Raw genomic sequence first — 24740 nt, forward strand, 5'->3', positions numbered from 1 at the left:
TCATTTTTGTTTAAAAATGTATTCCATACCTATTCCTTACCCCTAATCCCAACCATAACTGTAAATTATTCACATAATCAGCGGGGGATTATAGTTGGACTTGGATAACAATCATGTAGAGCAGCATAAACCTAACCATAAGCCTAACTGAACTTAAAGGGTATCCCTATATTCTGATCTACTGTGTTACGTGTTTAAAATGTTTAAGTGGGATGCTGTAACATTTAGGTGAGACAGGTCTAATGTGTGCGACAGTTCAAGTATGAGGCAGGAATCAATTCACAAAGCTTTTTTACTTAATAGTTGAAACAATATGTAACAATAATACATGGAAAAAAGGGAATAAACATGTGTAATTATTATCTTTAAACAAAAACAATGAGTGAAAGCCAAATCAAAGAAATTAAAACAAAACAATCCTTAAATCTAAAGTCTAAACTAGGCGACAAAAATAAATAATACAACCAAAAACCGAGATCTTCAGTGTACACGACTCCCGAACTAAACTAATTAAACTATGAAACTCAAAATTACACAGGTGGCAAAACACTCAAACTAATGTAACAAAACATCCATCTAAACTCAAACAAACTGGATAAGACGGTCAAAGGCTCAGTTCAGAATCACTCAACAACCATCACATTATGTTACTTAAAGCCAACAAAGTTCCTAAGGTAAACTCGAGTTACCACAGTAAACTGAGATAATAAATCATTAAACAGCCGAAGCATAGCACAAACAAATTGCGTGGAGCACAAATGGTACGCCGAGGCAGAGTGCACACCACACACTGGTCTGTTGTGCCTTTCAATCCTTGCGGCTCGTCCGGGGATTGGTGGAACCGACACCGTCATAGTGATGATGGTAAATGACAGATGGTAAACCAATAAGAAACCTAAGGGTTGAGTAAGTGGAGAGGAGGGTGAAAAAAGTACAAAACACAAAGAAAGAAAACTAGCAACATAACAGCTCACTCATAACATAACTCAAACAGAACAGCTGATTGTGAATGTTAACCCAGGAACATGTCCTACGTGGTTAAATCAGGTTAGGGGAAGTGGGTGACGTCGAAAAACTGACTAATCTCTTGCTGGTTTATATGGTTAACTTGACGTTATAATGTAAAGTAACTACACCCATACCAGAAAAGTGGATTTCCAAGCTGCTTAATCTCTAGATTTCAACAGTTTTTGATATGTAATAAATAATATAACATGATCAAATTTACATTATGTATGTTGCAAAAAAAAACAAACAAAAACAAGTTATATTATAAGTTAAAGAATAGACTGGTTGTTATTTGAGGCATCATAAACGGCATTTTCAGTCATTTATTCTGAAGCTGTTGCTTTCTGTGATGAACATACAGTCAAGCATGAAATTATTCATACCTATTTACAGTTGAAGTCAGAATTATTAGCCACTCTGTTTATTTTTTCCCCCAATTTCTGTTTATCAGAGAAGATTTTTTTCAACACATTTCTAAACTTAATAGTTTTAATAACTAATCTCTAATAACTGATTTATTTTATGTTTGCTGTGATGACAGTAAATAAAGTTTGACTAGATATTTTTCAAGACACTTCTATATTCAGCTTAAAGTGACATTTAAAGGCTTAACTAGGTTAATTAGGTTAACTAGGCAGGTTAGGGTAATTAGGCAAGTTATTGTATGACAATGGTTTGTTCTGTAGACTATAGAAAAAAATTAGCTTTAAGGGGCTAATAATTTTGACCCTAAAATGTAAAAAAAAAAAAAAAAAAAAAAACATTATTCTAGCTAAAATAAAACAAATAAGACCTGTTTTCAGAAGAAAAAATATTATCAGACATACTGTGAAAATTTCCTTGCTCTGTTAAACATCATTTAGGAAACATAAAAAAACAATAATTCTTCAACTGTTTATAGTCAAGCCAGAAGTTATTCATACTGCAGGTTATGAATAATTTTGGGCCTGACTGTACATGGAGAACTAAAAGCAGTGGGTGTGGTTATTGTACGTAAAGTCAGTTTGTTCCAAAATAGGGACAGGCTTACAACATTTCAAGAGAACATTTCCAGATGTACAAAATGTGTACCTGTTTACATTCCATTCCTCTGCGTCATCAAAATGCACCGACAAGTTCTAAACATTCTCTGGATTTATGATTTACATTTATGATTAAAATTAAATATAGTCTTGTTAACTACTGAGGACATTTTTCTCGCAGTTTAAATTATATTTAGAGATTTTTTTTAATGAAATCACAATTGCTCACTGGCCACTTTATTAGGTACACCTGTACAACTGCTCGTTAACGTAACTTTCTAATCAGCCAACCGTGTGGCAGCAACTCAATGTATCTAGGCATGTAGACATGGTCCAGACGAACTGCTGCATTGGAAACCGAGCATCAGATTGGGGAAGAATGGTGACTTAAGTGACTTTGAACGTGGCATGATTGTTTGTGCCGGACGGGCTGGTCTGAGTATTTTAGAAACTACTGATCTACTAAGATTTTCACGCATAATCATCTCTAGGGTTTGGAATGGTCCATAAAAGAGAAAATATCCAGTGAGTGGTAGTTCTGCGGGTGCAAAGGCCTTGTTGATGTCAGAGGTCAGAGGAGAATGACCAGTCTGGTTCAAGCTCATAGAAAGGCAACAGTAACTCAAATAACCACTTGTTACAACTGAGGTTTGCAGAAGAGCATCTCTGACCGCACAACACATCAAACCTTGAGGCGGATGGGCTACATCAACAAAAGACCACATCGGGTGCCAATCCTGTCAGCAAAGAACAGGAAATTGAGGCTACAATTCACACAGGCTCACTAAAATAGACGGTAGATGATTGGGAAAAACATTGCCTGGTCTGATAAATCTTGATTTCTTGGCACACTTTGGGTCCATTATTAGTAGTTGACCAGTGTCAATGACATAGCCTACCTGAGTGTTACTGACCATGTCCATCCCTTTATGACCACAGTTTACCCATCTTCTGATGGCTACTTCCAGCAGGATAACGTGCCATGTCATAAAGCGCAAATCATCTTTGATTGATTTCTTGAACATGACAATGAGTTCACTGTACTCAAATGGCCTCTACACTCACCAGATCTTAATTCAATAGAGCACCTTTGGGATGTTATGGAGATTGGTATCATGGAGATTCAGCTGACAAATCTGCAGTAACTTTGTGATGCTATCATGTTAATATGGACCAAAATATCAGGAATATTTTCAGTACCTTGTTGAATCTATGCCATGAAGGATTAAGGCAGTTCTGAATGGAAAAGCGGGGCCAACCCAGTACCTGTAACGTGTACCTAATAAAGATCCAGGCAGTGCATGTTTGCTGACTTTAAATTCAAAAGAAATCTTGTATATATTTATGGGATAAATAAATTTGCAAGAAATAAACAATTTACAAGTATTAACAAGTTCGTACCTTGTAAACTCTGTAAATGCACAGAAACTGAGAATTTCCAAGTGCTCCTTTAATTATTTCCATAGCTCTGTGTTTGTCTGTTGTTTACAGTAGGTAATAATAGGCCTTAAAATGATTTAAATAAGGCTTGTCCACAAACATATTTTGAAAACTCCCTATCAAGGTCAATTTAGTGGTCAGTGAACAGAAACACTCTTGAATTTTTAGTGTTTCAAAGTTTCTGAGTGCTGCACAGCAAGTATGTACATGCAGACATGCAAATAAGTGTATTTAAAACTAAAACATCTTTCCTTAACCTAACTATTTTTGTGTGTGTGTTTTGTAGACAAAGTAATCATACACAGAATAAACCTTTATTTTACTATTGTTATTTTACTATTTTTTTCCAGACATTAAAGAACAGCATAAACTTTCCTCCAAATATCTAGTTTTAAGATAAAGACAAAAGAAGGTCAAACATGTTTGAGCTTGAGAGTAAGAAAAGTTTGATCACTTAGATAAAGTATATACATTTTAAAAGTTTTATTTGAGATATTTTTTGTGTAAAAAAAAAACCTGTTTGTATTGTACTTACAAAGAGTTCGGTATGTTTTTGTGACTCATGTTTTCCTCTTCTGATCATATTCTCTGATTGAACAGCACAAACAGGTGGAGCCTGCGCAGATGGCGTATGATAGACCATCGCCTAAATTCCTGTCATTTCTTGAAAAACGTTATGATCTCAGAAACAGCGTGCCTCAGGTAAGACCCACCTCTTTAAGTAAAGGTGTGAGTGACATAAAAAAAAAATCATAGCTAACTTGAGCATATCTGATGTAACATTTTTAAACAGCAAGTTTGACATTTAAATGTGTCACAGCCGGTTAGGAGGACACTTCTCAGAATTCCATTGTTTATTTAAAGCAACACTCCACTTTTGTTAGCAAATAGGCTCATTTTACAACTTCTCTCAGTGTTATACAGTTGAGTTTTACCATTTTTTAAAATTAACTCAGCCGATCTCCAGTTCTGGCACTTTTAGCTTAGCTTAACATAAATCATTGAATCGAATTAGACCATTAGCATCTCGCTCAAATAAACAACTCAGAAAGGTGTTTTGATTTATTTCCTATTTAAAGCTCGACTTTCCTGTTGTTACATTGTGTACTGACTGACTAAAATGTAAATGTTGCTATCTTCTATGGTGATATGTCTAGGTAAAAAACTTTCATTGAGTAATAACAAAGACTATAGCTGGGTCTCATTTCAAAGGCTGCATTCTCCCGAAGGATCCACCGGTTGCGTCCTTCATTACCCGCACTTCGAAAGCATCCTTCGGAGGATGCAGCTTCTGAAATAAGACACAGCTCATAGAATACTAGAATACACGACATGTCACTCGTATACTTTTGAATGGGGAAAAGTGTAACTTTCAATATGGCGATTGAAGCCCCGCCCTCTTGTACAGAAACCAATTAGTGATCGTTAAATGGCGAATTAAGCCCGCTTTCTAGTAAAGGAACCAATCAGCGGTCGCTATAGAATGACAATTCTCCTGGGGAGGGGCTCGGACCAGACGTGAGTTTCTGCAGATTTTGTGCGATACATTTAGAAATGAAACTAAAGACAAAATTGTATTGGTTATTTATTATATGAAATTTAATCGTAGTCTTGGCAAGTAGTTTTGGAGAATTTGATGTTTCCCTATTCAAATTGAATGCCCAAGCATACTGCCCGAGAAATGACTTGCCTTAAAGGGACTTTAGTAATAATCTGTGAACTTTGCTGTTGTACCCAAGCGGCAACATCCCGCTCTTCCTCGTGAAGCTAATACAGAAGTAACTGAAACTGCAATTCATCGAAATTCTACTAGGCTTGGCTCCATAATAGAGCACATTTCTGTTGAACCCAATGTTAAATTTACAGCAGAAAAAAGATGTTTACAGCCTGGTACAAAAAACGATTTTTCGTGTATATAGCTAATATTACATTTCATGACAAATGTGAGTGGATAAATTTTTTTATAACTCATCCAATTCGTCTATATTAAGTTATATTAAGTTTGCATAATTAAGGGCGTGGCCACTTGAGTGACAGCTAGGTCTCGCTGGTTGCTGTCACTTCACCTCAGCTGATTCCGGCTGATAAGCCGATGAACTCGGCATAGACATCATATTTTTGTTTTGTTTTATGTGGCTTTACACAATTTTCAATTGCCTTTTGGGGTTATTTTCTACAATCATCAGATAATATGGCATGCTGTGTGCACTTAATTGTGTTCACAAATCATTGTATATCATCTTACAATGTATATTTTACTTGTATATCATCTCTATAAATGTATTTGTTTTGTTTAAGATCATTCATAATTTCTTTAGAGCTGTAATGCACTCCAGAATCTGACAAATTAATTAGCTGTAGGCTCTAGAACAGTCATCTGAAACGTTGTCATACAGTGTTATGCCTGGATTTCATAAATAGCCTTGCATTTACTAACACAGACTATATTTTAAGTGTTTAGAAGTAATTTGTGTTTCCTCCTGTAGAAAAATGACAGCAGATAAGCTAAACTAAAAACATAAGCTAAGCTAAAAGTTCTCCCAACAGGCCCTAAGAGCAGCTGAATGGATAAAAAAAGGTAAAAGTCAACAGTTTAAATCTAGGGGAGTTTAAAAAAGTGGTGTGTTTCTTTAAACCCAGTTATAACAGTCACTGAAAACAGCTTGTTCAAATGCTGTAGTAGTATGTTATGTATTGGTCTTGCATATAATTTTAATCAATAGATTTTCCTTTTCATAAAAAAGAAGTGTTAAAGTAACCGTTCTTTAATTATGTAATTCTATGTCTAACATGGGTTCATTTTATCTCCTGTCGAACTTGTTCTTCTTAGGTCAATAACTTTGTGGTGTTTGCTGGGTTCTTCCAGAGTAGATCAGGTAACACCTGCCTGTCTCACTGCTCTTTTGTGGTTATGTGGGTTTAGAATGTTGTCCTGGATCTCTGCCAGTATCCAATGTCTTCCGTACAGGACAACAACCTCCCTTTCTTCTCATTTACAGTTCATGCAAGGCAGCACTTTAATGAAATTCTTTCTTTTTTTGTTGTTCTTCTCTTCCTCATATTTCTGCAGTTAACATAACTCGAACAACTTAGTGGTTTTTCAGACTTTGTCACTTATAGATAATACAGTTTTTTATTTATTTTTCTTGAATAAACTAACTGAAGTTATTGCAGGTAATAATAATAATAATAATAATAATAATAATAATTTTTAAAGGCACCCAACTCAATATAAAAGTAAACTCAACAATAGTTTAGATACAATTAAGTATTAAAAGCCACCTTAAATAAGTAAGTTTTGAGTCTTTGAGTCTTGGTATTAAATTTACTAAAAGCAAAGTTGAAATTAAAATTATTTAATCTAAATAAATGCTGAAAATACAAAGTTAAAAGACAATTTAAATGATTAAATAAATCATGTAGTATCTTATGATATAAAGACTAAACTAAAAACACTGATTACAATTTTAATAGAACTTTTCTTTACTTTAGACTTTTGTTTAGATAAGCTTATACACACATATACCCTTTTAACAGTTGAGTACATCCTTACATGTCTTTACAGGTTTTTTAAATCGGTTTGGTACAATTTTTATAACTAAAGTGTGAATATTTCAAATCTCCTTGTACAAAACTTTAAACTGATCACATCTGTTACACTATTAGTCATCCTTTCCAATGTGATGTCATGATTTCAATGTAGTTGCACATATTTTCATTCCACATAATCATTGTTTCAGAACACAAGATCATTGTGATTTATATTCAGAACATTTACTTCAATCACCAAAACCCTAAGATCTTTTTTCCAACTACTTATAACATTCAGTCTATTCAGTAGCAAACAATACAAAATACTGATTTTAAATTGCTCTTGGTGCTAAATTAACAGCTCTTACAGCAATCTGCTTGATCAGACAAGTAGAAAATATACATATTAAATGATTTATTGATGATTACACATTAAGATCAGTTAAATTACATGATAGTAAAATGTATATAACTAGTGAAAAGAGATTTAAATTAAACGTTTGATGGTACCAGCTTAATGAAAGGCAGTTACTGTGAATGAATCATTTATATAGATGAAACACTTATTGTATATAGTAAAATGATCTTTTGTGATTGTCTAACAAAATTAAAAACGTGCTGAAATGTTTGAAAAAAGTGTACTTTTGATCAACTGTTGTGATATAAGTACTAAGAGTTTTGAAATTGTACCGATTGCTTGTGAAAGTTGTGCCAAACCAATTACAAAAAAAATGAATATAGATAGCCAATCTAGCCAGTTAATTTATTTGAACCAATTTGCAGCCTTGCATGCACTGTTATTTACTGTTAACTGTGATAATTTGACCTGGTTTTGATTTTGAATCAAATTATTTTCTTATATTTTAACAAAAGCCTATGTTTGTTGTTCTGGTGTGTCATTTTTAAAGCTGTCTTTTGGTTTTTCTAATGTTTATTTGTAGTAGTTCTTTATTTAAATCAAGTCTGTTTCCTGATTTAAACCACACTCTGTTATTTTGTTTTCTCTAAGACAGGATATTCATGCCTGGGCAAAACCTATTCAGTATCTTTATTTGTGTATATGCATGACGCATCAAGCCCAGATCTGTGGTGTTTAGTTGATGGTTTCCCTAGATGAGGTTTAACCAACACAGACTCGTTGGAAACATGTGCTTCAGCCTACATATTTGTGAAACCCCAAAAACATACTTAAACATAAGTTTGACTGGAGTTTCTAAGTAAAATAAAAGCTATGGAGCAGTATGCTGCCTACAATTGTTATTCCTTTTCACAGTAGTGATATTTTTGGTGAACAAAGATAATTATGCTGTTCTTTGCAAAGTACATATTAAATACCACAATACAGCAGTGTTAATGATTTATAATCAATTATGTTTGCCTCACTTATCTATCTCCATATGTACAACATTTCTGACATGGTCAGTTTGCATGGTAAATCACTTAAACAGTGTTATAATTGTGATGCAGAGTCTGGGGAAGAATCATTTTACAAAAGAGATAAAAACAATGTAAAATTAAGGTAAAACTACGTCACAGTGCACTTTTCTTTTATGTTTGTTTATGAAATTCCTTTTAGTTGCATTTAGGGAAAGGGCATAGGCCGGTGTTTTGCTAGGCTTTTGTTTAAAAGTCCTGTGAAGTGCTTTGTAATTAGTTTTTTATTTTTCGAAGCTTGACGTGATCTCAATAGAAGAATTAAGAGAGGGTGGGACAAATAAACTCCTCCCCTTTAAAAAAATAGCCAATAGAGTTTCATTTTTAGCAATTCTCTGCCAGATGAGATCAAGTGCATCAAATGAGAAGCACCTTGAAGGGGACGGGGCCTGTCAAATAGTAGAAATCATTTGATTGGTCAAGATTTAATGAAAAACTAAAATATGAGGTGAAAAATTAATCCATATAGGCGGAAGTGAAAGACTGCAAGCTTTGGATGTACAAAACATACCCTATTTGAAGTATTTCAGATTTTTAGACCTTTATTTTTAGACAAAAATGTTGACAGCTCCCTCTAGTGGATTTGTCATCTGAAACGTGCAACAAAACGTACCTGGAGCAAGAAAAGTAACATATTTCGACTAGAACCTAAAGTTCGTTGACAAACTTTGATGTTGACTTGAGAAAGCCAGTGAGACTATGCTATGACTGGGAATAGCAGTTAGCAGGAAGCACAGCAGTTACTACGTGGTTGCTAGGCAGTCGCTAAAATGTTTATGGCATTGCTAAATGGTTGTCAAGCAGTCGCTTAATAATGACGCTTGTGTACATATTTGATCAAATGCTAATACTCAGTGAGCATTTCTTGCATATGTTATTGCACTTAGATAATCATTAATAGCATGTAGCTAATCATTATTAGCACTTTATTGTTACCATGCATAGTACACAGGAAGTCCCATTGGCTAGCAATAGTCAAACAAGCCAATACCCAGGTCCCTACAATGTTCTGATGTAGAGATATTGCTTTTTTTAAAAATAGTTGCTAAGTTAGCCTATTAGCCCTATTGCTATGGGGACAATTGACAGCTTAGTGATGATGCATCAAAGCTTCTTGTCAATATGAGTGATGTAAATCAACCCCGATGTTTCTGTGACAGTCTCCATGACAGTCAAAAACTGGACTTGGACATTATGTAAAAATGGCTTGCCATATTTTATTGAAAATATAATGCTTAATTATTAAGTGTGAAAGGGATACATGCAAAAATGGCTCGCCACGTTAGTAAAAAATAGGTAGCTTAAGTCATGGAGTTTATGGCTTGCCATATTTTCAGAATAATAATGCTTAAAAATTAATTTACTTTCTCAAGCCAACATAAATATGAAGAAATGTAGGCAACGCCCTTCAGAGGTTTTGTTATCTGAAACATGCAACAAATTGTAGCCATAGCTTTGTAAGTGACGCATTTAAGATTTCCAAAAAATATAGACTGCACCCACTAGTGGATCTGTCATCTAAAACATGCAACAAAACGTTCCCCAAGCAATGTATTTTAAACTTTGCAAATGTGTAGGCTGAGGCTTAACATACAATTGACTCAAACCATTCACTGTTTAAGCACTTTTGTCTCATGAAATTCTCCCAGGAACACCTCCCTCCCCTCTGACGGATCAGGGGATGTATGGATTTTTGTAAGGATATTGAATATTAGCTATTCCTCTTATTCCCAATGTCACCTGGCTTACACCTTACGTATCACTCCTTTATCATATCCCAGTGGTTTAGGAAGAATCTCCAGTCCCTTTGCACTCAGTCGGAGCCCATTAACCTCTGCCCACATTAATCAATCCCAACAACTCACTCACCAACTCACACCCTTACAAGATCCCTTGCTGTTCCCCTTTAAAATCCAATTATAGATCAGTGCTGTATGTTTCCCCAAAGTGCAGTGGAATGATAATCGATATGTGCATTTGCTCTTTGGATATTTATGGATGCGAAGAATTGTGAAATATGTAGTGTATGCTGTTTGAAGGTGCACTAAGAAATGTTTGAACCATATAGTGGAACCAAATCCCAAATTCCAAACCACATTTTTCTTACCTAATCAGGATTAAGGGGCATGTCTAGTAATGATAGTGGAGGTTGGAACCACACCATATAGTGGAACCAAAGCACAAACCACACTTTTTTATCCAATCAGCAACAAGGGGCGTGTCTATTAATGATAGTGGACGTTGGAACCGCACCATAGGGGAACCAAAGCCCAACCCTTTTTTACGCATTCAGTTGTAAGGGGAGTGTCTAGTAATGATAGTGAAGGTTGGAAGTACACAATATAGTGGAACCAAATTCTAAACCACACTTTTTAGCCCAATCAGCATTAAGGGGCATGTCTAGTAAGGATAGTGGAGGTTAGAACCCCATCATATAGTGGAACCAAATCCTTAACCACACTTTTTTACCCAATCAGAAGTAAGGGGCGTGTCTAGTAATTATAGTGAAGGTTGGAAGTACACAATATAGTGGAACCAAATCCTAAACCACACTTTTTTGCCCTATCAGCATTAAGGGGCGTGTCTAGTAATGATATTGGAGGTTAGAACCCCATCATATAGTGGAACCAAATTCCAAACCACACTTTTTTTACCCTATCAGCATTAAGGGGCGTGTCTGTTAATGATAGTGGGAGTTGGAACCGCACCATATAGTGGAACCAAATCCCAAACCACACTTTTTTACCCAAACAGCAGTAAGTATTGAGTAATGATAGTGAATGTTCTGAAAAAGTGGTGGGGTTTTGTTGGGTGACGGGCCATCTTTGTTTGGCATCAGTTTTGCTAAATTTGCTTAGTGCACCTTTAAATATGCTGACTTATTCTCAATCATACCTGTTTTCTCTTTCTTTAATACATTATTCTTTCCAACAGCGGTCCAACTGAGAAAAGTTCCCCCAAGAAAGCCAGAGGGAGAGATCAAACCTTATTCGCTAATGGAAAGAGAAGGTGGGTTACTCATGAGCTCCATGTCATGTATTTAACCAGTTGGCACAATAAACCCTCTAGCTGACATTTACACCAACTTGCTGAGTACTGACATCATCCAGTCGCTGTAATAAATAGTTTCATCTGGAAACAGGCCTCCCATTATTCATTAAAGGCCTTGATTTGGACCTTCAGTTATTTGTAGAGCCTTTAGGAAAGAGCTTTTTTTTGTCTGTTTTTCACAGACATTTTGCAGGAGAAAATAGTGTTGCAATTATTATATGAAAGATGAAAATGTCATTTAGACTTAGGGTTCTGTTTAAATCTCGTGTTAAGATGCATTTCTGGTAATCCTATTACAAGTAGCCATTGCTAAATACAAGTGTAAACAATAGTTTTGTCTTCAAGTGGTTAAAAACACATTAGAATAGATGTGTTTCATTGTATAGATGCTTATATGGTCAAATACATTCACAAAAGTTACAATAGAACTCCTGCCCTCCTCTTTTAAACATTACAGGATATATTTTACACATTATGCAATATATTTGAAGTGCACTAGCCAGACGGTGTTTAATCTTGGCCCTCTGAAATCATAAGTTTGCACTAAACAAGATGGAAAAAAAGAAATGTAAAAGCTCAGTGTTCTCTTATCAGTCCTGATTATAACACAAACGCACTGCTTTCTGCTTAGTTTTGCAGCTATCAGATTATAAATGAAAGCTGCTGTCTCTTTTTGATTTCATATGTAAATTGTGCAAGCGTATTTTATAATGTTGGACTAAAAATAGGCATTTATAGAAAAGTTGTTAAAAGTGGAAAAAATATACACATTAATAAACCAGTCTAAACACTATCTTCAAAAACAACCGGCTTTAAAGGTGACATTGAATACATTGATTCAATATGTTGAATAGTTTTTTGTTGTTTACATAGTAGATATGTGACTAAGTAAAATATTCTCCAGAAATACTTGAATATGTTAATTTATAACCCTTGAAATGACCCCTAGAAGAAAAAACATTATCAGACATACTGTAAAAAATTTCCTTGCTCAGTTAAACATCATTTGGAAATATTTAAAAAAAGAAAAATTTCAAAGGGGGGCTAATAATTCTGACTTCAACTGTATGTCTGTTGCCTCATTACAAACATATGTGGCAAATTTCACAATATACAAGTTAAACTAATAAAAGATACAGTTAAAAAGACCTTATGCCTCTTCGGTAAATGGGGAAAAAATTATAATCCCTCTTTTTTTAATTATGCTTCTGACAATTAGCTGTAATGAGACGATCCATACCTGGTTGCAATACCTTTGAGCTCTGTTATGCCAGTCCCGTTTTTAAAATTTAAGTTCTACTTCCAAAAGTAAGCATAATACAAGCTCAGATAAACTTAAAAATTGTAATCTCATTAGAAATCAAACACAAACTGCATATTAATGTGTGGATCATCAGAGTCTGTGCATGTTCCAATAGGCCTGTATTCACAGGGATTTTACATTCACTGGATTTACACAATAACGAAGAAACAACTGATGCCAGTATGCCATGAACTCTAATTCTTCTAGACCTTGTTATATCCAGATTTTCATTCTAAAATAAAAATTAAAACCTTTAACCATTGTTGTGCTAGTTACTGAAAAATAGTAACTAGTTACAGTTACTAGTTACTTTACTCAAAAATTCTAGTATTCACAAATTCATTTGAGTTACTTTTCCAAAGAACATTATTAATGCTCCCATTAATGCCCTTATAACTTCACTTCAGTTCTGCAAGGAGAATACACTGTTAATCAGTTTTACAGTTTTAATTAATTTGCATTCTCACAACTAAAACAAGACAAACTTAAGTAAAATGTAATTTTGAAACACTAATTTATTTTAGTCAGACCAGCTGCACAAAAATGAAAATATCACAAGGTGATAAACAGCTGAATAATATATTCAGAAACAAAAAAGCAAAAACTCAAGTTACTTCAGCATCATACAAGTTTGTATTTAACTCTTAAACATGTCCTTTCACAGCTTAAGTACGAAAATTAGCAACAATATACAACAAACACAAAATCTTTATCAAATAAATAAATGAAAGTAATCTGAATTATCAATCAGAATCAATTTGGTGAAACTCAGCACCAAAAATGGCTATTATAGACAACCATAAATTATATGCATTCTAAAACAAAAAACAAAAAAAACATAACTGCTCAAAAATGAAATCTATGAGTAATTTTCAAACTAACCACATATTAAATATGGTATGTCAGCAACTTATGGACAGTAAGCTGTGTATATTCAATATATAAGTGTAAAATCTGCTGTTGTAAAACAGCTATCAAAAAAAAAAAAAAATCACAGCATTTTTCTGAGCAATACAACACTATACATTTAAATAACATGTTCTGAAATAAAACAGAACCTTGTCACTGTGTTTACTAAACTAATCAATTGTGTTATACAGATAACAAATGTGTGCTTTATTTGAAACAGCAAACATAGTTGTATTGGTAATAGTAATTAATCATATTTACGTTAATAGTCTCGGTCTACCATGCGCGCATTCGATCTCTCTCATGCGCACACTTGGAATCTCTTGCATCCCGGTCTCTCTGCTTTCGATTTACCTTTGTCTAGTCTGGCGCCTCGTTCACAATGCGTCATGTTTACAGTGGTTGGTTTGCATCCACCAATCCCACTATGCATCACCCTTGTAAACAGGAAGATAAGGGGTAGACTGCAGCCAAAATTATTTAATTTGAAAATAACGGACAAACGCATTATATTGTAATGATAACAGAGTTAATATATTTAAAAAGTAATGCGTTATAGTATAAGTTACTGTCAAAAGTAATGCCGTCACAGTAACTCATTACTAGTAATGCATTACACTTGCTTTAAACTCTTGTGTAGTGGTGGGGATGTTTTCATCCACTCTGAGGTGATTTTAAGTCTTAATTTGGACACATCTTTCTCTGTTTCAGCAAATGGAATGATTGGTGACAAGTCGTATTTTGAAACATATTTTGGGAAAATGCTTTGAATTTTCAGAAATTCAACAATACACTCTGGGCAAATTTACTGCCCTTTCGTTATGTTGGTGGCTGTTTTTGCTCCATTGGCTTCTATTATAACAACTTTTTTTTTTAATGCAAATCTATGACAGCATATAATCATGCATTATTGATTGTTAGTGGTTTTGCCTGTTGGAAACAGGTCAAATTTACTATTTTTACTGTTGATTATCAGTGGCACTGTGTGAATTACAAACTTTACCTCTTGTCAATTAGGAAAAACAGCAATAATCAAGAATGCATGATGGTGTAATGGCTTAGCAAACAAAAAGTCATTATAACGGAAATCAATGGGGCAAAAACAGCCACCAACATACTGAAAGGGTAGTCATTAGCGATGTTTCCATCCAAAAATGCGAATGAACCTTATGCGCAAAACTAAATTATCGCATAAGAAGTGTGAATAAAGCAGCGTTTCCATCCAACGAGTCGAAGCGAACAAAATCACTTCCTGATTAACTGGCACCAAATATTACCAGTAAAAACGGAATTTGCTGCGATAAGAGAAGCTGTGTCAATATTTTCTTCATCTAATAAATGACTTGTGCCTCAAACGCGCGGTGGCATTTCAATGTGTCAGGCGCGGAGCACACAGATGCTTTTGATTCTGGAGGTCATTAATAATATAATAACACTAATACTTAAATGGTAAGGCTTTTTACAATGACCAAAACAACAGTTCAGATGTGTTACAGTGTGCTCAGCCTGCTGGGTTGTCCATTTACACACATTTTCATCATCACATGATCTCTTATCACAAAATCCCATGACCTTTTTGATGCGCATACTGAAATTTGTGCGGTAAAAGTGTTTCCATTGAAGTTTATGCGCATCTTTTCTTATCGACCAAAAAGTTTGTCCTACTCGGTTATATGCAGATTTTTAATGCGCATTTTCAAAATTTATGAACATTATGGTGTTTTCATCAGCCGTTTTTTAATGCGCATATGCAAAATGCGCATAAAAATAGGTGAATGGAAACATAGCTAATTTGAACAGTACAAGAGTTACAAAAATAATTCAGTTTTCCACTGTTTATGTTTGTGTTTTGTTTTTGAAATCAAGCTCAGAAAATAAATTATATTGAAGTTTGTATTTATTGACCGAAATATCAGGTTTCCAAATGTAACGTTATCGTTATCAGATAAAAATGCTCATATCTGCACATCTTTTTTTCCTCCTCAGTGGTTCGGGAGGAGCAGAGGGTTCTCCCCTGGCCATTTGTTCGCCCCGGGGGTCCCCCCCACTCTCCCCCTCTACTTCCGTCATCTCCTCAATCCCGTTCTCTCAGTGTGGGATCCTCCCCCAGCCGGGCCCCGCTTCGCCCCGCCGCGGCCACGGTCCTCCAGCAGGGTCAGACCCCCTCATCCCCGCTCAACGACAGCTGCAGGGCAAAACGCACCAGGTACAGATCTCCACAGCACCTTTTACAACACACTCCAGTCTAAATCCAGAACATCTCTCTAAATATTTACATTACGTCCTCTTCGGTTTTTCCATCTGGGGCTTTTTTTGGGGGGCCAATGAAAGCCTGGGCTCTGTGGGAATGAAAGCAAAGAGACACTGAGGTCGTTCTCGTTCACTATGAGCCACTTCCTGTGTTAGATGAGTGCATGCTGGAATTGGCGGCAGGAATGTGAATTCAGCTCATTAGTACATCATTAGTGTATCAGTGTGTGCCAGATGCGTATTCTTCTAACACGTACGCAGCCTTGTCCACTTTCTTTTGCAGAATCGCTAAACACTTCTCTTCTTCTCCTTCTCCCTTTCTTCTCCTCTTCCGTTCATCTCTTGATTATGACATGCTTGTTGTTGTACACATGACCTCCTCCAATTATGGCATGCTCATGTTTGTGCCTTCTTCATTTGATGAGCTTGAACTTTGCTTTTTCTTACAACTACACACTTTTCTTCTTTATCTCATTCTTTAACGCTAGTTCTCTAAATAGATCTAGGCTTAGCTTCCATTGACATTCAGTGCTTAGTGCCATTATCTTCAACCTCGTAGCTAGTTTCAATTTTAGGCATAGTTCACCCAACAATGACAATTCCATCATTTGATCACCTTTGACTTTGCTCTGAAGCAGATATTTTGAAGCATGTTGGAAACCTAGTAGGAAGAACATGACATGGAGTTTAGTGGTTACAGGTTCCCAACATTCTTCAAAATATCTTCTTTTGATCTGTGTGAAATCCATGTTTGTGTTCCACAAATGAAATGACAACCTTCAGGGAACGTATGACAGAGCTGTCATTGCTGGATGAACTACTGGTTTAGCTTTTTTTTGCTCTGTTGTGACTGTATGAAAGGTACGGATTCCTGCTAAAGGATTTGATAATACATATTTGTAATTCAATTGGCATCTCTTTTTGGTCTTTTTCTCTACGCTTTCCACAAAAGTGTGTTTTAGAATTTAGGATTTTTACTGAGTTTACAACAGTGTTAACCCTCTGCTGTCAAATGTCCCCTGTGCTGAGCAGCAAGTAATAAAAACATTTGAAAAAAAAAAATATAGTCATTCTTATTTAATGACTTGTTAGTTAATTAATGTCTTATATAGCAGATTATTTTAATAGAACTTAACGCTGGTAACAGACTTTTAGTTTAGTTTTAGATCACACCTCAGGGCTGTTCCATACCTGTCAAACTTCCTGTTTTTGCAAGGATTGTCCTGTATTTTACCATTTTATCCCAATATCATCCCGTTTAAGTATTGTCCTGTATTTATCTCTTATTATTAATCTTTCTATGAAAAGTGAAAGTAGCATCTAAGAGCCGATCTAAAATGTTTAAGAGGATTAAACAGAAGCGCTGTTTAAGAGAATTATACTTTCGCTTTATTTTGGCTTTAAAGCACATTAAAATTAATATCCCAACAGCTGCATTCACTTCATTTCCATTAAAGCTATGCGTCGACTGTCATCCTTCATTTGCAGCTTCTGAATCAGTCCAGTCATGTAACGGTGCTGACTGACGGATGCGCTTCATAGTGATGCCAGATCAGCTTCTGCAGACATGATTTGAAGAGATGCAAAAGTAGACACTTTTGGATTTTGGTGTGTTTTTAAACAGACAAATACACTTAATAATATGTAAACATTTCTGTCCTGCATGTTTTATTTTAAACACAAAATAATTTTTTCTTAAAAGAGAAAATGTTTTCTTTATAGATCTGTAGATTCTTAAAGGGACACCTCTCTGTTATCAAACAAAACTGTATTAAATAAGAGAGCCTCTACTCTTCATTACATAACTATAGTATATTTATAGTATTAAAAGTATTTAACAGTATTTAAACACTGTGAATAAAAATTGGACGATTGTATTACAATTTAATTTCTGTATAGGCTGCTGATTATTGAATAGCTTTGAGTTTTGTTTTGTGTTTTTGGTTAGGGGGCGGGTATCCTTTATTTTTACACCTCAATGTTGACAGGTATGGGCTGTTGATAAGTGGTTGACCAATATAAGCATAAACAGCGAACATACAGCAGTGGCCAAAAGTGATGTCCAGGTGGGATCTTGTGCTTTATTTGTTTTTGTTTTTTATGGCACTGCAAGTTCAATTATTCCATTAAAAAAACAAAAACACTGAAATATATGTATTGTACATACAGTCAAAATACAGTCAAATGTATTATTTGTTTGTATTATTTTTTTATAATTACTGTATTGTATAGTTTAGTATGGTATATTTTAAAGTGAAATCATGTTTAGGATTTTCACTCCAGTCTTTAGTGTCACACTATTCTTCAGATATCTTTCTCAAATGCTGAAGGATTTACTAGACTTTTTGTTAAGGATTCATTTGATGAACAGAATATTCAAAGTTTTATTCATATTATAAATGTTTTTATGAAAGTATTCATTAAAGTATTTATTTAAGTATTCATAATTATGTATATCTCTCTGGCCCCAAATATTTGAACAATGTATTAAATACTAAGATGTTAAAATACATAAAAGTCATTTAAAGGCATCCAGTGAGAAAACTCTGAAAATTAAATGGACTGTGTAAATATTTCCTATTTTTGGTATAAAAGCTCACTTCCAAAATAGTTTGATATTTTTATTTTATTGGAAAATAATATATTTATTTTCAGTTTATCTACCCAAGCAAAATTTATCATAAAAATATTTGATTATAAAATATAAATAATAAAAAAACAATAGATGTTAAACATGAAGACGGTAGTTTTTTTTTTTTTTGTAGAACATGTAGCTGATACTGTAACAAGTCTAAAGTCTTGTTGAAGCCTCTGTGAATGACATGTGAGTTGTCACATGCCTGTGATTGATGTTAAAACCAGTTACAACCTACAAAATAGCTCAGGATTATGGTAAAAGGCGTAGTATGTTATAGAATATATGGAAAAAGACGCATCGCTGAGAAACCTGTTAAGCATGTAAGCTTGTTTCCACCAATGAAATTTAAGAAAGCACAATCACTGGTTTTTATTTCACTACTCTGACTTTCTTTCTTATTGTTCTGAGTGGATATCACACAATTTGGAGATCACAGCTTGCAGTTTTGGTTTTTTAACCCTTGTGCACTGTTCAAATTTACTAGCCTTTGATTATCTCCGCAATGAAAACATCCACTCAATTAAACTGCAGTAAAAATGCATCAGAAAAATATTTTTTACATTTTTTTTTTTTTTTTTGCATAAATCTGTTAATCAACCTCAATCCTGATAAAAACTACTAAATGTTTTCAAAAATTACAGGATTTTAACTCTTTAATTGCCAAATTCATAAATGATGTCACTAATTTGGTGAAAAAAAAAAAACACAAAATTATGTTTTTTTCAGTATAAAAAGTAATTGTGGACTGGACGTTTTGTTTACCTTCTATTACAGTCTTGGATGTGAACGATTATTTACAACATCGTCTCTGATGCATTGTTAGATTTTCATTTTTTCTCCCTAATTTACAATCGGTTATTTACACTATGTAGTTCTGAGAGCTGAGATGCATATTTAGATTTCTCAGACACTTCAAGGTAAATGCGCAAAGGATACACTAACATACATACACTTTAATTTGCTGTTATACTCCATACTACTAAGCTTTTTTTTTTTGTACAGGCTTATCTAAAGGGTTTATGGTGCCAACTGATGATCAACAGGGAAAAACACCAGCTATCAAAAATACATGATTATATGGTGCCATGGTTTTGCAATAAAAAACTGTGGTTTTAAAGGAAGTTAATTGGGCAAAAACAGCCACCAACAGTAAATTAGGGTGAAAAAAGTGAAAATAAATCACAAACAATGCATCAAAGGCAATGTTGTTTTACATCTCCAAGACTTTATTAAAAGGTTAAAAAAATCCAGTCCACAATTACTTTTTATATTAAAAATACGTCATTTTTTGTGTGTTTTCACCAAATCAGTGACATTGTTTATGAATTTGGCAATTAAAGAGTTAAAATACTGTAATTTTCTTAACAATTTAGTAGTTTTGATCAGGACTTATGATTTATGCAAAACAAATGTAAAAAATATCTGATTCATTTTTACAGCAGTTTATTTCAGTGGATGTTTTTATCTCTAACATAACAAAAGGGTAGTAAATTTGCTCAGAGTGTATCAATGAGTTTTTAATGAATTTTTTATTTTATTTCAAAGCATTTTCTCAAAATCGGTGTCAAAATAAAATGTGTCACCAAAATAATTCTGCTAGCTGAAACACTGAGAAAGATATGGCCAAATAAGACACAAAATCACCCCAGAGTGGATGAAAACATCCCCAACATGGCTTAAATTGTCTGAATTTGAGGAAGTAAACCTACAATTGTGAAAAATAAAGTTATAATTTCAGTAGATTTTTTTGTGGGAAACAAAACATCAAAACAAATCTTTTGACTATATTTTCCACAATTGAATATGTACATTTCACTAATATGACAATATAAAGTCAGAATTGCATAGAATAAAATGAGAATCGTGAACTCAACGGTAACTCAAAGTGTTTGTATTTTGATATCTCATCAAGTTTATATCTAACAATTCTAGATTATTTCTTGCAGTTTTTTAATATATTTTTTAGAATTGTTAATATCTTACAATTTAAAGTTTATGCCTTCTAATTATTACCTGTTTCTCAGAATTGTAAGAAAAAAGAATATTGCGCTAGAGTGGGATATATGCACAGAGACTTTTAATTGTCAGCCAACCAGCCTCAGCACTTCCTGTGAATGTCTTTCCATTATAAAATGGCCACATTTAAGATACGATTTCTTTAAAAATCACTGTCTATGAAGTGGGTCTCAGACCGGACAAGAAGCACTTCCATGTCTTTAAAATTAAAAATGAATAAATTAGTCGGCGCCAGTGGTGTAGTGGTTAGTCAATGACACATGCACTCCAGTGCTCGCGGCGACCCGGGTTTGATTCTGCCTCGCGGTCCTATGCCAATCCTTCCCCTCTCTCTGCTCCCCATGCTTTCCTGTCAATTCTCTCTACTGTCCTATAAATAAAGGTGAAAACCTCGAAAATAAATAAATAAATAAATTAATTACTGCAGTATTTTCAATGGAGTTTTTGCGCTTGCCTGCTGATCCTGACACTGCTAGCATCTCATTTTAGGCTTTAACAACTAAATGAATGCTTAAGTCTATTTAACTGAATGCATTGCAATGACATTACAACCTTGTGAAATACTGAAAAACACTAACTGTGACACTAGCATTGTCAGATAAACTCAAAATTGTGTGATTGTGTGACAAATCTAAATAACAAATCGATTCCCAAAATCTCAAAATCTGAGCAATACGCTTCCATCTCTGATGTCTGAAACAAAACCTGGTGTAAAATTACAACATTACACCACACACCTTTCAAGATTAAAAACCCAGCATCACATTACACAACCATTACCCTTATCCACTTCCACCGGAATGATTTTACACAGTGTCAATTTCTAAGTTTGAGTTCTGCATTTATGTTTGATTACGTTTTTAATTTGTCCCTTTTTTTCTGTCACATTTGTTTGTTTTTTTATTCTCCCATATTTTTCACTCCCTGTAATGTCCTCATTGCCCCTCCGTCCTGTCCCTCTCTGGCTGTTGTTTGTCCGTGTCCTCATATCCTGTAGTCATCAGGGTCTAGTTGCCAGGAGCAACCTCTACAGTCGACATTTCACCAGCCGAGACCTTGGGCAGTTATTGGCGGAACGGCAGAAGCTTCCAGGTAATGCGCCGCTTCAACAGCAATTAACGATTTTAGCGTGGTGCAATATGACGTTTTTTTTTTTTTACAATGGCCGGCATAAAACCGTAAACCATTAGTAAACCATTAGCAGTTGTCGTATGTGTTCCTCAGGGCTGAAAGTGTGTGACACAGAGGCAAAGGCAGAGGCAGAGGAACACAAACGCATTTCTGAAAGGTCGGCCTTTTCTCACGTAGGCTTTGTGAGAGTCCGTTTCTCCTGCTTGTATTGTTTACGTGTGTGTTGGAAGCGAATGCTGGGGAAAACACCAGGGATTCGCAGCGAGGTAATGACTAGGCCTCCACAGAATCTACGCCCCCAGAATTCCTCTAAAAGCCCTGCAGATTCGGATGAATTTGTTTGTTTATGTGTGCGTTAATGAGGGCTGTGGAGCCAAGCGTGGCTGCAGTTATTGTTATTGCTTCTACTCGGGGTTGGGATTAGAAGCGAGTCTTAACCCAGAGTGAGTATTTAGGTTTGGAGTGAGTTTGTTGACATTTTTGTAGGACCTACATTTATGTTTTTTTTTTTTTTTTCAGTTGAATGTGCCAGAAAAAAAATCTGGATGTTCAGATACTGCAATGGTAACAAAAAGGAAAGTTTATGTGATGTAAAATTAAATATGTAATGTTTAATGATTTAAGATGAGTCTTTTGTGTCTCCAGAATGTGTCTGTAAAGTTTCAGCTCAAAACACCCATCAAATCATTTATTGTACCTTTCAGAATATTGGAATTTTCTGCTTTGAACACAATGTAGCTGTTTTTGTTGCCTGTGCCTTTAATGCTAGTTCTCCCCGCCCACCGTTCCCACGTGCGTGTCAAAGTGTGCCTCAATCTTTGCCTTGGCTGCTTTAGATAAACAGCACAGTGACAGACATGAAGGAAGCAGATCTCACTTAACTTTTTTCCTAATAAGTATTTATTGTATTTGTTGTGGAGTTAATTCAAGCCTTTCTGCTATGATGAGTCACACACAATGTTGTTACAAAGTTCACGCACACACACAAGAACACACAAACACACAGCGCACACGTTTAACTGTGCACCGTTTTTGCACGGCAAATGTGATCACATACACGTTAATATTCACTGTTGTATGGATATCCATTATGTTAATGTACAAAATAAACCTGATTTAAGACCACAAACCGCGTCTTTTATAATTGTACTGACGTGTCTGTGGTGATAGAGACGATAAAATCACTGTAATTACAAACATGCACCGTTTTAAAAATGTTTTAAACTTGTAAAACTCATTCCTGATCACGTGTTGATGACTGTTGATCACAGCGAGTAGAAAAGATCTTTTAATCTCAGTTGCTTTATGCACGTCCTGTCTTGTTGATGTAATGATACACGTTAATATGGAGACTTGTTAATACGCAGTTGTCAAATAATTCGGTGGACGGGAAAAAACGCACTCCTACGTCAAGTTGCAGTGGGCCTCAAAATGCAAGGAATAAGATCCTATTATAATGTCATGAAATTTCAAAAAAGAGAATTATTGCCTTTATATTACCCCAATATGACTGTGGACACACTATACTGTATCTACACACAGCTCTGTCCAAACAGCTTACAAAAAAAGGATTTCCATTATAGGTGCCCTTTAAAATACGTTTTAAATGATGTACTTATTTATTGTAAAATAAATCATCTTTTTGTCATAATTTAATAATTAATAATTTAATAATAATTTAAGTGCTCTTAAAAATATTTTAGTTATTATTTGGTTGTTGTTGTTATTATTATTGTCAGTTGAGTGTTTTTTTTTTATGTTATAAAAAAAACCTGGAAGTTCAGATACTGCAATGTTAAATGAAAAGAAAGTTCATATAGTTTAAAGTAATGTTTAATTTTTAAATTAATTTAATTGTTTACTTTAAAAATACATTTTAATCTATGCATTTATTTATCATACAATATTAATTTTTTTTTTGAAAATTTAAAAAATGTGCTCTTAGAAGTCTTTTAGTTAGCATAAATGTAATAAAATTAGAATTTAAAGTTAATGAATGATTTTTAATGATCTAATGGAATTTAAGCATCTAAAAATCAAATCAAAAACAAACTTCATTGAGGCTAGTGGGCTGAAGGTAAATATTGTTGACATCACTAATTTCCTAATTTATTTAATAATATTTAGAAATGACTAGAAAACATTGCTTTATATTAACTAATACAATATTTTTTGACATCTTATAATGGACTTATTACAATAAAAAACTATTTATAACAGAATTGCACCAGTTTTTGCCTCAATTTGCCGCCAATATCTTCTGCAAAGTCCTCTATCCGTCAAGTGACAGTATTTACATTTTTAAAAATCTAATTTATTTAATACATTTAATTGAAACATTTAATTTTTTCAGTTTGCTTTTTGTAGTCTATTAATAAAACAAACAAAATCAACTGAGAAATGATGATCTCTGTGTTAAAGGCGTTTGGCCCAACCCTCTTTATCATTCTCACTCTCCTCTCAGATGGGATGGTGGATGGTGGGCCAAATCAAAGGTTACAATGGGCCAACCTTGGCCTGCAGGCCCTACTTTCGGCATCTCTTATTAAAACCATAACATTTGAATACAGCGTTTTTCCCTTTTACTGGGATTTAAAGATGACATCACTAAATGTATTTTAAGATTAACACTGATTTATATAGAATTGCCTGTCATATTTAGAACCATAAACATGTTATGAAATATTAAAATGCTCTAATTAAGTCTAATAGTCATCAAAACATAGCTTGTCTAAAACAAAGCTAAATTTAGACTGCCTTAGAAAGTCTAATAGACATCTAAGGAAAGCCCAAAAACTAGAAACTAAACAAAGTATTCAAATAACACACAAAATCTGTCTAATCTGATGGCTATTCTTATACGGCTTTTCGATTTTTCTCTGACAGTCCAAATTTTGGCTTGTAGCCAGTCAAACTTGTAGATGAATTATAGACGTCTATTAGATGTCTATTAAACACAAACTTGCTTGGTGGGTAAATACTCTTCATAAACTACTAATTAATTGTA

The 24740-nt window shown here is 34.3% G+C and overlaps 1 protein-coding gene across 21 annotated transcripts in view; it reads left to right on the plus strand.

The window, feature by feature from the left end:
• atat1 (alpha tubulin acetyltransferase 1) overlaps window positions 1-24740 on the plus strand; it is a 39527-nt gene that overhangs the window by 9774 nt on the left and 5013 nt on the right. For 4 of the 21 annotated variants that reach the window (XM_087294256.1, XM_087294257.1, XM_087294258.1 and 1 more), the window contains exons 6-11: window positions 4071-4172; window positions 6301-6346; window positions 11370-11444; window positions 15685-15904; window positions 21600-21694; window positions 21827-21890. In XM_087294256.1, coding sequence (XP_087150382.1) covers window positions 4071-4172; window positions 6301-6346; window positions 11370-11444; window positions 15685-15904; window positions 21600-21694; window positions 21827-21890 — 602 coding nt within the window. Of the gene's footprint in view, window positions 1-4070; window positions 4173-6300; window positions 6347-10084; window positions 10131-11369; window positions 11445-15684; window positions 15905-16436; window positions 17011-21599; window positions 21695-21806; window positions 21891-24740 lie in introns of those variants that run through there. The other 17 variants (XM_087294260.1, XM_087294261.1, XM_087294262.1 and 14 more) reach the window with 9 other exon arrangements.

The sequence above is a fragment of the Danio rerio genome, chromosome 19 (assembly GCF_052040795.2).
Source record: "Danio rerio strain M-AB ecotype USA chromosome 19, GRCz13ab, whole genome shotgun sequence".
Lineage (NCBI taxonomy): Eukaryota > Metazoa > Chordata > Actinopteri > Cypriniformes > Danionidae > Danio > Danio rerio.